Source organism: Hyla sarda, chromosome 5 (assembly GCF_029499605.1).
Source record: "Hyla sarda isolate aHylSar1 chromosome 5, aHylSar1.hap1, whole genome shotgun sequence".
NCBI lineage: Eukaryota > Metazoa > Chordata > Amphibia > Anura > Hylidae > Hyla > Hyla sarda.
The window spans coordinates 63,885,355-63,901,387 of record NC_079193.1 but is presented as its reverse complement, the minus strand read 5'-3'; the positions used below and the strand labels follow the sequence as shown (position 1 = coordinate 63,901,387).

The 16,033-nt window shown below is 41.5% G+C and overlaps 1 protein-coding gene across 2 annotated transcripts in view; it reads left to right on the top strand.

The window, feature by feature from the left end:
- The window catches only part of DPP6 (dipeptidyl peptidase like 6), a 1,248,955-nt gene that overhangs the window by 438,779 nt on the left and 794,143 nt on the right, over nucleotides 1-16,033 (top strand). The window contains exon 1 of one of the 2 annotated variants that reach the window (XM_056519600.1): nucleotides 14,114-14,506. The exons of the other annotated variant lie outside the window; for it this stretch is intronic. Coding sequence (XP_056375575.1) covers nucleotides 14,450-14,506 — 57 coding nt within the window. The 5' untranslated portion in view covers nucleotides 14,114-14,449. Of the gene's footprint in view, nucleotides 1-14,113; nucleotides 14,507-16,033 lie in introns of those variants that run through there. 2 annotated transcript variants of the gene reach the window in all.

Below are 16,033 nucleotides of genomic sequence, written 5' to 3'. Positions count from 1 at the left end.
ATATCTGTCTTTTTGAACCTTTGGCTCCTCTCTCTGACTATTCTCTCTGGTATTAGCAATTTTGTATTGTGACATCTCCTGGCTTCAGACGTGCATAGTTGTCATTGGACTTATAGTGTGAGAGTTTAGTCTTTCTTTATTAGTCTGTCTGTATCTACTGTTCCCTGACTTGAATCTGTGTTATTGTTATTGTACTGTGTTATTTTGACAAATATGCCCCTCACGTATATAGGAAGGGACTGTCTTCATGGTTACGGACCTGTCCTTTAGGGCAAGTACATAAGTAGGCAGGGACAGGGGAGTGGGCGAGTGTAGTGTGCACCCCTTCCCTGCCCATTCCTGACAGGTACATTATCCTGCTGGAAGTATCATCAGAACATGGGTCCACTGTGGTCATAAAGAGATGGACATGGTTAGCAATTGGTACTTAGGGGCCCAAAAAGTGTTAAAAAAATGACCTCCACAACATTACACCCCTATCAGCCTGACCTTCTGATACAAGGTAGGAGGGATCCATGCTTTTTATGTTGTCTACTCCAAATTATGAAGCTGCCATCTGAATGTCACAACTGGAATCAAGACTAATAAGACCAGACAATGTTCTTCCAGTCATCCATTGTCCAATTTTGGTGACCTGTGAATTGTAGCCGCAGTTTCCTGTTCTTAGATGACAGGAGTGGCACCCGGTGTGGTCTTCTGCTGCTGAAGCCCATCTGCTTTAAGGTTGGATGGGGTTTGGAGCATTCAGAGATCATATTCTGCATATCTTGGTTGTAACTGTTGTCTTTCTATCTCAAACCAGTCTGCCCATTCTCCTCTGTTTTTTTTTCACAAGGCATTTTTGTCTACACAAGTGCTGATCACTGAATATTTTCCATTTTTCGAATGATTCTCTGTAAACCCTAGAAATGGTTGTGTGTGAAAATCCCAGTTTCTGAAATACTCAGACTAGTCCGAACTTCAGCAAGTTGTCTTGACCACGTCTACATGTTCAAATGCATTTAGCTTCTGTCATGTGATTGGCTCATTAGCTATTTGTTAACAAGCAATTGAACAGTTTTACTTATTAAAGAAGCCAGTGAATGTATTTACTATCAGTGCCATACTGTGATAACTAGAAGCCACCAGTAGAGCAGAGTCTAGGGGTGCACTGTACCTTTACATGCCATCAGGAAACACATTTTTATTTTATTTTATTGCTATTCTTTTTATTAATATGTTACTATTTTTGAAGAAGAAAATAAAAGGAATAAAATGGTAAATTTGCTGTCACCTCCACCACCACCACCTTTTTACTGCATGTGCCATGTGATATAAATGATACTATAACTTTGTTCTACAGGGGATTTCAATTGCAACCGTACCCAATATGTATAGTTTATTTTGCATTTAACGTTTGCACAATAAAAATTTGTTTTATGTAAAGAAATCCTTGTTGTGTCACCACAAACCAAGAGCCATAACTTTTTATTTTTCCGGCAAAATAGCCGAATGAAAGCTGTTTTTTATTTTTTGGTTTTTCCATGGAACAAGTAGTATCTTTTATTGGCACTATTTTAGGGTTCACATTATTTATTTATTTTATTTCCTTTTTTTTTCTTACAATTTTTTTGCACATCTAGAATCATGAGTTATAAATACTGTATTATAGTATTTTTGCTATTTTTTTATTCTATTTTACTATATTAGCCTACAAACTTTTTCCGAAACACTCACCCAACCCTCAATATCCTAAATGCCATACAAACCATTGGTATTAAATTGCTTAGAGGGGAACTATGTCACTTGGCGGGGCACCAGACATGGACATCAGGTGATACTTGTTCCCTGATAATACTGCTATAATATGACTGCACAGAGAACTGATAAGGTCTGTCAGAGGTCAACCATCCAAATGCAGTTTTTAACAAGCTTGATTTGGAATGATCTGTTATGGGGTCTAGTGCTCATTTTGGGGTCATTCATACCTTATCATGAGTCTGAAAGGAAAAAATTATCCAATTTCCTTTTTCTATTTCCATCATACCTGGCCCAAAAAAACTATGAAATCCAGAAAAATAATAACAGTAAAAAGTTATTTATGGCTATCTGCGCGTGTTCTGTAGATACAGGATGTTTCATTTTAATATATTATGATTAGTCGGCTCAAAGAGCTTTATAATGGGCAACATGTGGTTACACTGTGTACTGTAAAAGTCATACGTGGGTGCAGCCTTTGAAGCATGGAACATTGTAAAATAACATGCAGCGCATGATTCAGCTGTGCACTAAATAGCCTTTTTTTCCTCTTGTGCCTTCAGCTCTAGTTGACAGCCATTTACCTGTTTTCTATTACTCATTTGTTCAGAGGTTTCTTTTCCTTGTTGTCAATGGGATATTTTCCATAGTGGCATGGGGACAGTTCCAAACTCTCTAGTGTCCATGGGGACAAAGTGTAGGGCAGGGGACAGCAGCAGGGTGTGTTGCCCGGCTGCTAAAGTGGTATATTTAGATGTGAAGGACCCTAAGTAAACACTGCGTTGTTGATGCAGAAAAAGCTAAAAAAAAAAATTTCAATTTCTTTACTTTGCTGTGACACTCACAGTTCCTTATAGATCTCTTAATAATAATCCTTTATTTATATAGCTCACACAGATTCAGCAGTGCAATACACTGGTCCCTGCCTAAATGGGGGCCCATCATTTAGATGCCCTTATCAGTATATTTTGGAGTGTGGGAGGTAAAACCCATACAAGAACATACAAGGTCGTAGCATATGTTGACCTTGGTGGGACTTGAACCTAATACCCCAGTGCTGCAAGGCAGCAGTGTCAACCATTGAGCCACCATGCTACCTATTTGTAATAATGGCACTACAACATCTGTAAAAATTATAACTGCTTATGGCCATTTATCCCCTTGATGATTAGCTATGATTAGCAACCACATGTCTAAGTAGTTAGACAAAGAGGGAGGGGATTTCTTTATGACCCTTCCAGCCCACCATAACTTGTATGAGCAACAAGATATGTTGCATTGAATTGCAATTTATAAGAGATTGAACAAAAACTTGACTAAGTCCCCTAGTGGGGCTAAAGAAAATGTTAGAAAAAAGTGTGTTCATCCTGTGTTCATTTCTACCCTTTCTATTCTGTCTTTTTTATGCAAAAAATAAAAACTTATACACACACACACATATATATATATATAAATATATATATATATATATATATATATATATATATATATATATATATATATATATGTTATTCTAATAACCAGTACATTTAGTTGACATGTAAGTTACAGTGCCCAAAAAGGCAAAAAATAAAAAAAATAAACTTCTAAAATTAAAACAATAATCTTTTTTGCATTTCCCACACCAAAAAAAAAATGTATTTGTTTGACACATTCTAACTAGCCTTGCACCATTAATAGCTGAAAGTCATAAAATAAACAAAAGCGAAATATATGATAATTGTGCAGGTTTTCCAGTCTAAGGGTACGTTCACACGAGCGGATCCACAGCGTACTTTACGCTGCGGATCCGCCGCTGAAGGACCCTCTGTATTCTGCCTTCACATGTGCCTGCTCGTAGCAGCAATATGCCGCTACATGCAGACACACTGAAACGATGTGCGAGTCGCCGCGCAGGCGAGGTGTACTCGCACACATCGCGGACACTCCCCCTGCTCAATGAGCCAGGCCAATAGCTGCCGCGATGCACATCACACTGTGTCTGCTCATAGCGGCGTATTGCCGCTACGAGCAGGCACATGTGAAGGCAGAATACAGAGGGTCCTTCAGCAGCGGATCCGCAGCAAAATGCGCTGTGAAAATTGGCTCATGTGAACATACCCTAAAAAAGCTAATTAGGGAAAGGAACAGTTAATACAAACTTTACTGAGCCATGGGACAGTGGAGCTAACTGAAGGAAACCATGACTCGAAGAGAGTTACCAAAACAATGGAAAGAATTATAAAACTTCTTCAAAATTTAAATCTATCGTGGAGTGTGCCAAAAGAGGTTGGCTGTCAGGGCCAATCCTAGTGTCATAGGTGCCTGGGTGCAGTTTTTTTTTCGGCGTCCCCTCCCTATGGAAGGGCATGACTAGCTTATTAACGCCTCCCCTTTATACATCTTTTCCATAGATGCCCATTTATACTGTATGGGAAGGACTCTTTTCCTTTATAAGCTCCACCCCTCTTTGTCATCAGATTATTTTGACAATAACTTAGTAGACAGCTTTGACAAGCCAAAATAAATGTTTTACTCTATTAGTTCATGGACTCCATCTCCACCATAAATTTTTACTGTAACGACTTGTCCGTGTTTGACCCTAAGGGTTAAACGTCCCTGAGTATTGGCTCGGCCTGGTTGCTTGGCTATGCCCTAGCCAATCTGGGCTGAGAGCAGCTAACCAGGCTGAGCCTGCATCTGTGAGTATTGCTACTTAACTCTAGCTCACTCTGTTTGCAGTTGGCAGTGAAAAAACTTATTTTGAGTAACCAGTATTGTTTGTTCTCTGTTATCTGGATATTGATCATTGCTTGGCTTTTGACCTTCCTTCTGCTCTTGTGTTTTGGTACTTTGCTGACCCGGCTAGTCTGACCCCGATTTCTGTGTGCGTGTTTAAATTTACTTTTGTTAGTTTTGTGTGCCTCCAGCTGTTTCCCGAATCCGACAGTTTTGTATTTTATTGTTTTGACAACGCTGCCCCAGTACTTAGCAGGGAGGGTTTGTCATCGTTGTTGTTGATCTGTCACTTAGGGCGGATAGGCAATATGAAGGGACAGTGAATGACAGTTCCAAGCCCAAGCACTTGCTTGCACCCGGCATCTGAAGTAATAACAGGGGCCCTTGATCTGGAGATAGGCTCTACATCTGTCAGACAGCTTATTCTATCTCTAGCAATGTCCAACCCCTCTAAAAGTATAGAAATTATGTCCACATATATTGCATACATAGGGATTACATACATAATGTACATACATACAAAATGCACATAAAAGTACTACCACAATTGGATCCTGAATGCTTACTGGTTAAAAGCTCCCAGGACAACTAAACAACTAGACTGTTTAAAAGCATTGCAACTACGTTCTGCAGTAGCCTAGTTCTGACTATGTACAGTATTAAAATGTAAGCTTCTTACCCTCCTTGTAGTAGTAGAATTATGGCATACTACGGCAATTACAACAATTCCCATAAGATGGAGTAGTTTCACAAGTAGGATCCCAATCCCTTAAAAACCTCTCCAGATGTTGCAAAACTACAACTCTTGGCATGCCCCCACAACATCTGAAGGTCCATAGTTTGGAGACCAATGTTCTACAGCTATGATACACGTCATTGTGTCTATTGAATGCACTTTTTTCAGGCCCTTAAATTTCAACATATGTTCTAAAGGACCAAGAAGTTTTGATGCTCCTCTCCCCCCCCCCCCCTCTATCTATGGTCCTTCAGACACTGTCTGAATGACTAAACTGTCAGTTGATCTTTTACACAATATATATTTCTATTATGTGCACTGTATATCAAGGCAAAAACCTACAGTAGTTCAACACCAGACAGCTTTCGACTGCACTTTTCTCTGGCACTTGCAGAGTTAACCTATGGTAGAAATTGTGAACAGCCAACTATACATTCCTCTGTAGGAATTCCCGGAAGAGTCTTGATGACATTTCACACAACCTCATATTGTCTGCAGAACTTCATTGAAAGCTGCATTGCCAATGTTTAGAGAATTGGATTTACAGCGATCTCCATTTAGAACATTACTTCGATTCTTTGAGTCTAGTGACCGAATTATCTTATAGTCTTTATACTTCTTATGCCAGTCTGTGATATCTTAAGTATGTAGCTCTTTAAATAAAACAAATGCAGGATTTATTCTGACAATATTGTACAGTGACCCCCCCCCCCCGACCTACGATGGCCCCGACATACGATCATTTCAACATATGATAGTCTCTCAGAGGCCATTGCATGTTGAAGGCAGCATCAACATACGATGCTTTTGTATGTCGAGGCAATCGCATAAACGGCTATCCGGCAGCGCAGACTGCTTCAGCTGCCGCCGGATAGCCATTTACAGTGCCCCGTATGGTCCGCTGACGATCACTTACCTGTCTTAGGGGCTCCGGCGCGTCCTCTCCAGGATCCCCTGCATGGTTGGCGCTCTCCATCGTCGTCATCACGTCGCCGCGCACGCCGTCCCATCATCCAATAGGAGCGGTGTGCGTAGCGACGTGATGTTGGCGACAGAGAGCGAGGATGCCGGGGAAGCAGAGGCCTTGCCGGAGCGTCGGGGACACCTCGGGGACGCGGTAACAGCGATGGATGGCGACATCCAGGGCAGCGGTGATGGTCCGGAGCAACGGGGAAAGGTGAGTACAACTTCCTCTACCAGTGGTCTTCAACCTGCGGACCTTCAGATGTTGCAAAACTACAACTCCCAGCATGCCCGGACAGCCGTTGGCTGTCCGGGAATGCTAGGTGTTGTAGTTTTGCAACATCTGGAGGTCTGCTGGTTGTAGACCACTTTCCTATACTTTACATTGCACGAATCCCTCAACATACGATGGTTTCAACAAACGATGGTCCATTTGGAACGGATTACCATTGTATGTTGAGGGACCACTGTATATTCTCAAGCTACACGTATACTGTGGTTCCAGTGTCAATAATCTTAATATTACTATGTGCTTTTTACATTGAATAATGATGTAGGATTCATAGCAATTCACTCTCCTTTCTAAGTGGGATTTGACTACACAACCTAATAATTGACATATATGTTAGCATCTTGTGGACAACCCCGGGCAAAACCTTGACACTTTATCTCACCGAATGAGTTGTTGATATGAGGTATTTTATTACAACAATCACTAGTAAACCTCAGGGACAAGTCTATCTGAAGATTAATAAGATGCCTGGGTTCTGTTTATTTTATAAGTTTATCCTTTTCCAGTTTGCATGACATTCTCCTGCAGCATCATCTGAAGCCATCCTTGCCGAGGGTCATGCGTGTCGATATCTTTTGTATAATGATCTGAGCAAAAGCTGGAAAATACTTGGAACATTCTTTTATGTCATTTCACAAGTTTGAGAATGAATGAACAGCTACCTCCTCACATCTAATATACATATATATATATATATATATATATATATATATATATATATATATATATCCTGAGCCCCTGTCCTTTCCATACATCATTCTCATTTTATTTATTTATCTAGAATGTGAACAATTTCATTTTGCTTAGGTCACACCAATAGAGCATGGTGTAGGGATTGTCATCAATCATGTCAGGCCTTGCACCCCAAAGGGGTCACACTCTAATCTGTTTCTATTACACACATAAAGACATTTGGACCAAGGCCATAGGAAGCCAGTTGTTGTATGGGAATGTTTTTTGAGTGTAGGAGAAAAAGTGTAAGAGAGTTTTCCAGAGTCCTAAATGAGTTCTTTCCCACCACCACCCAAGAGACATTACCGTACAACCGAATTTCACACTTACTCCCACCCCTAGTCTCCAATATTTCCCGACTGATCGGATGAATAATGGTCTATATTTATTTATCCTGTCTGATTCTTAGATAGTGTATACTTAGACTAGACTATTTAATGTATATCAGTCACTTAGTTTGAGGGCATAAAACTGGGGGAATAGTATAAGAGCTATAAATATCAGGAGTCACGTAAGTTGGGGGTTATTTGCTCTTAAAAAACGTATTATTATGTGAGGTAGGGGGGTCGTTGTTTCTTGGGCTCAAAGCCTCTCCGCCATGACCTCATGCCCGCTCCCTGTTTGATTGACACATAGCGGGAACCCATGTGGAAATCCTCATGTGCACTAAATGGTTATTACAGCGCACGCATGGTGAGTTATTCCGTAACTCTTCAGGTGCATGCACAGGCTTTTCACATAGGTCACTAGTGTGTGTCAATCAAACAGGGAGCTGGTGTGAAGTCACAGCTAAGAGGCTTTGTACAACCCTTGGCCAAGCCCTTTGACACTATGGGACTGCATAAAGAGTCAAGATAATAAATGATGCAAGTCATGTAAAAAAAATATGATGCAATCTCTACATCTTTCTATGATCCTAAACACGTCTCTGACTCGCCTTCTTCAACAAAACCAAAGTCATCTTTAGATTAGAACTTAATCAGTCGAGTCAAATGCTTGTTCCAACCAATGCTACCAGTGCTATCCAATGGTTTTCATAAATGACGAGAATGGGAAATCAGAACCATTTGATGCTGGGTTAAAAGGATTATCCCAACTCACAAGTCATCCCCTATCCACAGGATAACTATCTGATCATGTGGGGAACAAGAAAGTTTGGGACGTAAGTCTGCTTTCAGAATGGAGCATGGGTGCCACCACCCCATTCATATTCTTTGGGAGACAAAGCTAAATATTGTACTTGTATATCCAACAGATCCATGGAACAAATGGAGCAGCATGCATGCAAAACCTGTTTCTCCATACTAATGGAAAACTCGGTCCACATTAGTGAGATCACAGAGGGCCCAGGGCTCAGAAATCCCACCATAGGAAATCCTGTGGATAGGGAATAACTTTGTGAGTTGGGAAAACCTCTTTAAAGGGGTACTCCACCACTAGACATCTTATCCCCTATCCAAAGGATGTCCCTGCTGCACCCGGCGTTTGTTTAGAGCAGCACCGGAGTGTCAGAAGCTTGTGATGTCACGGCCACACCCTGCTCGTGACATCATGGACATGCCCCCTCAATGCAAGTCTATGGGAGGGGTGTGACGACCGTTACACCCCCACCCAAAGACTTGCATTGAGGGGCATGACCATGACGTCACGAGTCTCCGTCCTACATCACCAGTCATCCGGCACAGAGCAAACTGCTCAGGATGTCTGGGGCGCCGCAGCAGAGATTGTGGGGGTCCCTTATTTTAATCAATAATTTTAATCAATTCATGAGATTTTAGGTAATTTCTGCTCTGTACTTTTGGCCCTCAAAATTCACAACCGGACATTGACCTGTTTCAACTTAGACTCCATTCTTTCTGCCCAATAGTTTTCATGATACAACTCCTGGTAACCCAGATAGCCTGACACAAGATTGATGCAGTTTTCCTAAATTTTTACTTCTCCACCCAAACAAAACTAAATTAATGTCTTGTTTGATATGTTCCTTACATTTTTTTCATTTTTTTTTCTTTTGCACGTTTCTACCTTTCTATCCAATAATGGATTTCATGAATAATGTATCACTGGGAAACCTGAATCATTAGGTGGTGGATTAAAGGTGTTTGACAGCAATAAAATGTCCGAGATTAGCTTTTATAAAGGTTAATATATGTATAATGGGTATAGATCAACATTCAGTTGATATAATAAACCTATTTCGGATATGACCCATTCAATAACAGCAGGTCACATCAGCAACATGTGATGGATTAACATTATGTTTGCACTAATTACCATAGTGAGATAGTTATGGATGTGATCACAATATTCATGATCACATTTGCCATCATTGTAAGACATCTAGAGCAGTACCACTCAGCATACTGCTACCACTACTGTAGTATTCTAAAATGAGTGAATCCTTGTCACGGCGGTGCTACTACATCTAGAAATTGTATTTCACCAAGCTGTGATTAAAAACGGACTTTACTGGTGGTATTCCAGTTTCAAGTAATAGCTTGCCATTGGGGAATATACGTTTTTATTCTGTATTTATAAACAGATCTTTAATACATTGTTATTGAGTCACATTCTTCTGAACAAAAAAACAGTCTGTGTAGATGTGAAGAATAGCACATGAATAAATAAATGAATTAATTATTTAAACAACCAAATAAATAAATAGATAGATAGAAACATAAATAAATAAATAAATAAATAAACATACATTGAACCAATCAACATCTAACCAATTATACTGAGCCCTAAAATTATTTTATTGCAACACAATAGGATTGCGCCAAGTTTAAAGTGATTGTTTCATAGAAGAGTTCCCCTCTAAAGAATTGGTACTGCCAGGGAAACCCTGGGATATAAAAAATAAAATAAAAAATCCTTTGCATGCTGCCAAAAAAAAAAATGGATGTCCACTGAGTGAATGCGGGCTGTCCTCCAGAGCGGATAGGACAGTTGAAAGGGGTTGTCTACAACAGTCAGTAAAGTGGTTCTACATTTTTTTATGAGTCAAAGTGATTCTATGACTATGAGAATCTATAGGGCTTCTCCAGTTTCATAACTGAAAGGAGTTCCGCGTTTTTAGAACTTAAATGTGTTATCCAGGAAAAAAAATTTTTTTATATATCATCTGGCTCCAGAAAGTTAAACAGATTTGTAAATTACTTCTATAAAAAAATCTTAATCCTTTCAGTACTTATCAGCTGCTGAAGTTGAGTTGTTCTTTTCTGTCTAAGTCCTCTCTGATGACACCTGTGTCGGGAACTGTCCAGTGTAGAAGCAAATCCCCAGAGCAAACCTCTTCTAAACTGGGCTGTTCCAGAGAGAAGCAAAGATGTCAGCAGAGAGCACTGTTGCCAGAGAGAAAACAACAACTCAACTCAAGTAATTTACAAATCTGTTTAACTTTCTGGAGCCAGTTGATATGAATAAAAAAAGTTTTATTCTGGAATACCCCTTTAAAATAGTCTATTAGGCTACTTTCACACTGCCGTTGTGCTCCACTTTAAACGTCCGTTAGGCTTTTTTTTTTAACGGCCATTTTTGGTACGATGCACAACAGGTAATAACAATGGATCCCATTTACTATAGTGGGGTCCTTTGGTTACCATTATTTTGTAGCGGGACTAGCGGTCAGACCCCCCTTGATCTGAAACTTATTTCCTATCCTTGGGATAGGGGATAACTTTTTCAGCACTGGACTACTCCTTTAAGGTCTTTCTTTACACTGGCATTAGCACTGGCATCTCCTGTATGGGGCCCTGGCAGCCCGCAGGAAGGGGCGTGGCAGCTCCCCGGCTCTGCCATAGAGTTGTATTGAGGTGGCGTGTCAGCAGCCACTTCGTGAGGTGGTCAACACAACTCCTTCCTGCGGACTGCTGTGGCCCCGTACGGGAGATCGTGGGGGGGTGCCCGGCATCATTTGGACCCTCCGCGATTTGTAACTTATCCCCTAGAGCACTAGACTACTATTTTAAAAGTGTTTTCTGGCTTTAGAACCAAAAGTGCTTCTGTAGTCCAAGAACTTAGACCATTTTAACATCTTTGCCGTGGGCTCTATAGCAGATACAGTCACCTTTCTGAGATCAGCTGAGCCTCATTATAAGTCACTGGGGTTAGTTAGGCTCCAAAGGTGTCTGCTGTGTGGCTGTTCACTTTTGAAACTTTAATCCCCTTTTCTTATGCTTGGGCCAAACTTTTGTATATTTCTCTCCAATACCTAAATTAGATTGGCATGAATCTATGGGCAGGTTTGGTCACTAGCAGGGGATTCTAGTTCTTTCCTGCTGTAATCTTCTGACCTGACAAAGTTTCCCGCTCTGTTTCCACAGCACCCATCTCCAGCTCAAGACCCAGTGCCATAGATTCCCAATACACTGGGTCTCACGCTTGAGATGGGAGCTGAGGAGATGGGGTGGGAAGCTTTTTCCCCTATCGTATAGTTCAATCTTTCCAAACCAGTGTGTCTCTAGTTGTTGCAAAACAACAACTCCCAACATGCTGTCCAGGAATGCAGGAAGTTTTAGTTTTGCAACAGCTGGAGGCACACTGGTTGGGAGACACTGGTAAAGATATATACAACGAGGGGCGAGGAGAATGGCCCCACATTCAGACATTTTGGCGCAGATTTTGAAATTAATGTCATTTTGAAATAACAATCGTGCAGGGTTTTGTATTCAGATTTTATCATTTAAAATAAAAAGTATTCTTAAAAAGGGTAATCCTAGGAACTGAACTTTTTAAGCACTTATCCCTAATACACTGGATAAGGAAAACATGTCTGATCGCTGGTGGTCTGACCGCTTGGACCCCTGTGATCTTCTGTATGTGACCACAAGTACCTTCATGTCCTCGGAGCAGAACAACCTCCACCTTCCTGGATGAATGCAAGTATTGGCCCACTCAGCCAATCACTGGCCACTGCCTCAACTGGTGATTGGCTGAACCAGTTGTCACATGGATTAATTCAAGAGGGTGAGGGCTGGGGGGTACTGAGGACACATAAGTAGAGGGGGTCCCATACAAGAGATTGCAGGGTCCCAGCAGTCAGACCTCCCCTGCAATCAGTGTCTATTAAAGGGGTATTCCGGGAAAAACATCTTATCCCCTATCAAAATGATCAGATGTCTGATCGCGGGGGGGCCGCTGCTGGGACCCCCTGCTATCTCCCTGCAGCAGCCCACATTCTATGCATAGCTGCTTCTGCAACTTTGGAAACCGCCATGCTTCCAAGACGGGGACATTACGTCACGCCACGCCCCCTCCATTCATGTCTATGGGAGGGGGCATTGTGGCCATTACGCCCCCTCCCATAGAAATGAATGGAGGGGGAGTGGCATGACATCACATCCCCGCCGCGGAAGCCCGGCGGTTTCCGAAACTGCAGACGCAGCTACGCATAGAATGCGGGCTGCTGCAGGGAGATAGCAGGGGGTCCCAGCAGCAGGCCCCCCGTGATCAGACATCTTATCCCCTATCCTTTCGATAGGGGATAAGATGTTTTCGCCCGGAATACCCCTTTAAGTTCAGTTCCGGGGACTACCCCTTTAAATGTATAATAGATGTTGTTTTGTCATGTGAACATGCCTGTTTGCCATACAAATTATTATTTTTTTTAAATAAAAATGAACCTGATTAAAGGATAAGAATAAATAACATAAAGTTACATAACATACACTAACAGCAGCCTATATGGTTTGGCACACCTTCCTCATACATCTTCCTAATGTCATAAGAACAGTTTATATGTTTTATTGGTGTTTTGAAGACCATTATCCTTTTTTGTAAATCAAATACATTTTTATTAAATATTGAAAAATAAACAATAAATAACAAGTAACATTACATGTAGTAACAACAACCTACATGATTTTGCTCTCCTTCCTTTCAGAATAGAATAGAATAACATTGCATATATTTTATTTTATATATATATATATATATATATCAACTGGCTCCAGAAAGTTAAACAGATTTGTAAATTACTTCTATTAAAAAATATTAACCCTTTCAGTACTTATGAGCTTCTGAAGTTAAGGTTGCTCTTTTCTGTCTAAGTGCTCTCTGATGACACCTGTCTCGGGAAACTCCCAGTTTAGAAGCAAATTCCCCATAGCAAACCTCTTCTAAACTGGGCGTTTCCCGAGACACGTGTCCTCAGAGAGCACTTAGACGTTGCCTATGTTTTATTGTTCTTTAGCAGATTATTATCCCCTTTTCAATCAGATACATTTTTATTTATTAAACATTGAAATATAAACAATAAATAACATGTAACAGAATGCATAGCACCAACCTATATTGTATCGTTCTCCTTCCCTTATACAATATACTACAAAGAGGTAAACTACAAAGAGGTAAATGCAAGATAATAAAAATGAGACAGAATAAAATGGAAACTCTAACAGTATTTCCCAACCGGTGTGCCTCCAGCTGTTGCAAAACGACAACTCCCAGCATGCCCAGACAGCCAACGGCTGTCTGGGCATGCTGAGAGCTGTCGTTTTGCAACAGCTGGAGGCACGCTAGCAATATATGAACTGCTATTATAGAATTGTTCACGGAGCGTCAAACACACCACTTACTCCCATCATCCCTGCTCTGTGATCTTAAACCTCTTACACAATGCCCAGGATTCTATTCTCGGTATTTGTGACTTTTTTTGTGAAACGGCAGAAATAGTCAAGCACAGCGCACGTTGTAGTCTTCAACTCTGCGTCCATTTTTTTTTTTTTCAGAGCGACCAATGAGGCTGTGCCTTACATCTGGATCTCTCCCTGACAGGGAAATAGTCCTACAAGGGGGGAAGGCTGTGCTTCTACCTTTCTGCTGGCAGGGCTGCGGGGCTGGTGCATGCTCTGTGAGCCTGACTAGAGAAAGAGGAGGGGGGTGGAGTAGAGAGAAGAGAAACAGGAGGGGGGCTACATCGCTAGGTTGTCTCCAAGCTATGCTGCTGCCAGTAGCAGGTTGCCAAGCAGTTATCATTGCTTCTGTGATGCAGAGGCTGTTGCTAATTGTAAAGAGCCTCGCATCTCAGAATCTCCCTTGACTTGTATTATTTTTGTGGTATTTAGGGTGATTTTTTTTTTGTTTTGTTTTTTTTGAGGTTTTTTAGTTTTTTTTCCCTGCATGGGTCTCCTTGATTTTATTATGCATTGAAAGCGACTGCTGATTGTTGTGATGGAATAGTAACCGGTACTCATTGGCTTTGGGGCATTTAAGGCAGACGGTAACATCACCTAAGACTACTGCGGTGTGGTACAAGTGGGGGTGATATCATGACCACAGCTAAAGAACAGAATGCTTCAGGGAAAACGCAGCATCAGCAAGAGCAGGTAATACCGCTTGTGATCTTTTTTTTATTACGTGTTTCGAGGTGGGGGTGGGTAGGAAGGACATGCCATGCACCGGGATAACGCTAGCATATCACCTGAGTCGCTATCGTAGCATGAGGACTGCCTTAAGCTCTTGCCCCGGAGCTCCGCAGTTTGGAGGAGTTTGCTATTTTTAAACAGATTGCATCTTTTTTCATCAATTATGCATGGCTCCAGAATAGCAGGCACTGATAATTAAAGTGTCTCGTGTTTCTTTATATACATTCGTCAAGGGGGGAGGTAGGGAGGGGGGAAAGAGTCACCGGTTGGGCTTTTTTTCAGAAGTTGCTGAATAGCTTTCTTAACTAGTGCTGGTTGAATTTAAAGCTGCAACGTCAAGGGGGGGGGGGGAGGAAACCGGGGGGGGGGGGGGGGTCCTGGGTGTGCAAAACACATGCAAACACTAGATGAAGAGGAGATATCTTGGTCTTGGATGGTTGGCACCTGGCGCTCTTCCTTTACCGGAGATGCCGCCCCTGTAAACTTTTGCAGCTGCAAACCATGACTGGAGACGCACATACTGTAGATAGTCACATCTTCTCCTCCACATGAGGGTCAACCAGGCTGCAAAAGATTTGAGGCAGCCAAACAGTTAGGGGAATCAGCAATTTCCTCGGCTGATTTTCTCCAGGGGTGGAAGAGAGGGGGGTTGGTCGGCGGGGACATAAACATTTCTCTAAAGAACAAAGATTCTCTTATTTCGCGATGGTGTAAATAATTGCCCGTTGTGATCGATGGTTGGTAGGAATCTAAGAGGAGGATATTCCTTAGGTCATGGATTTCTTCTTGGTCCGGGTTTCTTGATACTTGATATGAAGGAATCGATCGTCAGCAAGACAAGTGTATAAGGATGTTTGCATTGATGGGATTATTTTGGAAAGATGGAAAAGGTCATTATGCGTTCGAATATCCTGTTCTGCTCCCAAAAAGTATAGATCGGCGCAGATGTAGCAGAGCTGAGACGGTCGTCTAGGTGGTTTCCCGGGAATGGCAAGTTAATCTCCAAAGTTGCTTAGAAAGAGACAACAAATTGAGCTCTGCTACATCTGGTTGAATTAGATCAGTGATTCCCTACCAGAATGCCTCTAGCTGTTGCAAATCTACAACTTCCAGCATGCCAGGACAGTCAATGGCTGTTCGGGCATGCTGCAAGTTGTAGTTTTGCAATAGCTGGTTTGAAAAACTGCATTAGATATTGGGTTTACTTAAATTTTTCATCAGTTTATGGCAATAAAAGGTTCATTGTTAAAATGGGATGCTGAAAGAAAGAACGCGATCAATACCGCGATAATGGACTTCCTTGGCACTTTCTTAGGATTGCCAGGTTGCACTTGTACCCACGACGTGTGGGTATCTGAAATTTGCATTACAATATGAATTAGTAAATTGTATATGGAGGCTATGTACGGGGTATAAAGCCGAGCAACATCAAAAAGCTTTTCTCTCGCAACACTTGGGAGCCTGACTTAAGTGAATGTTACAGTATTC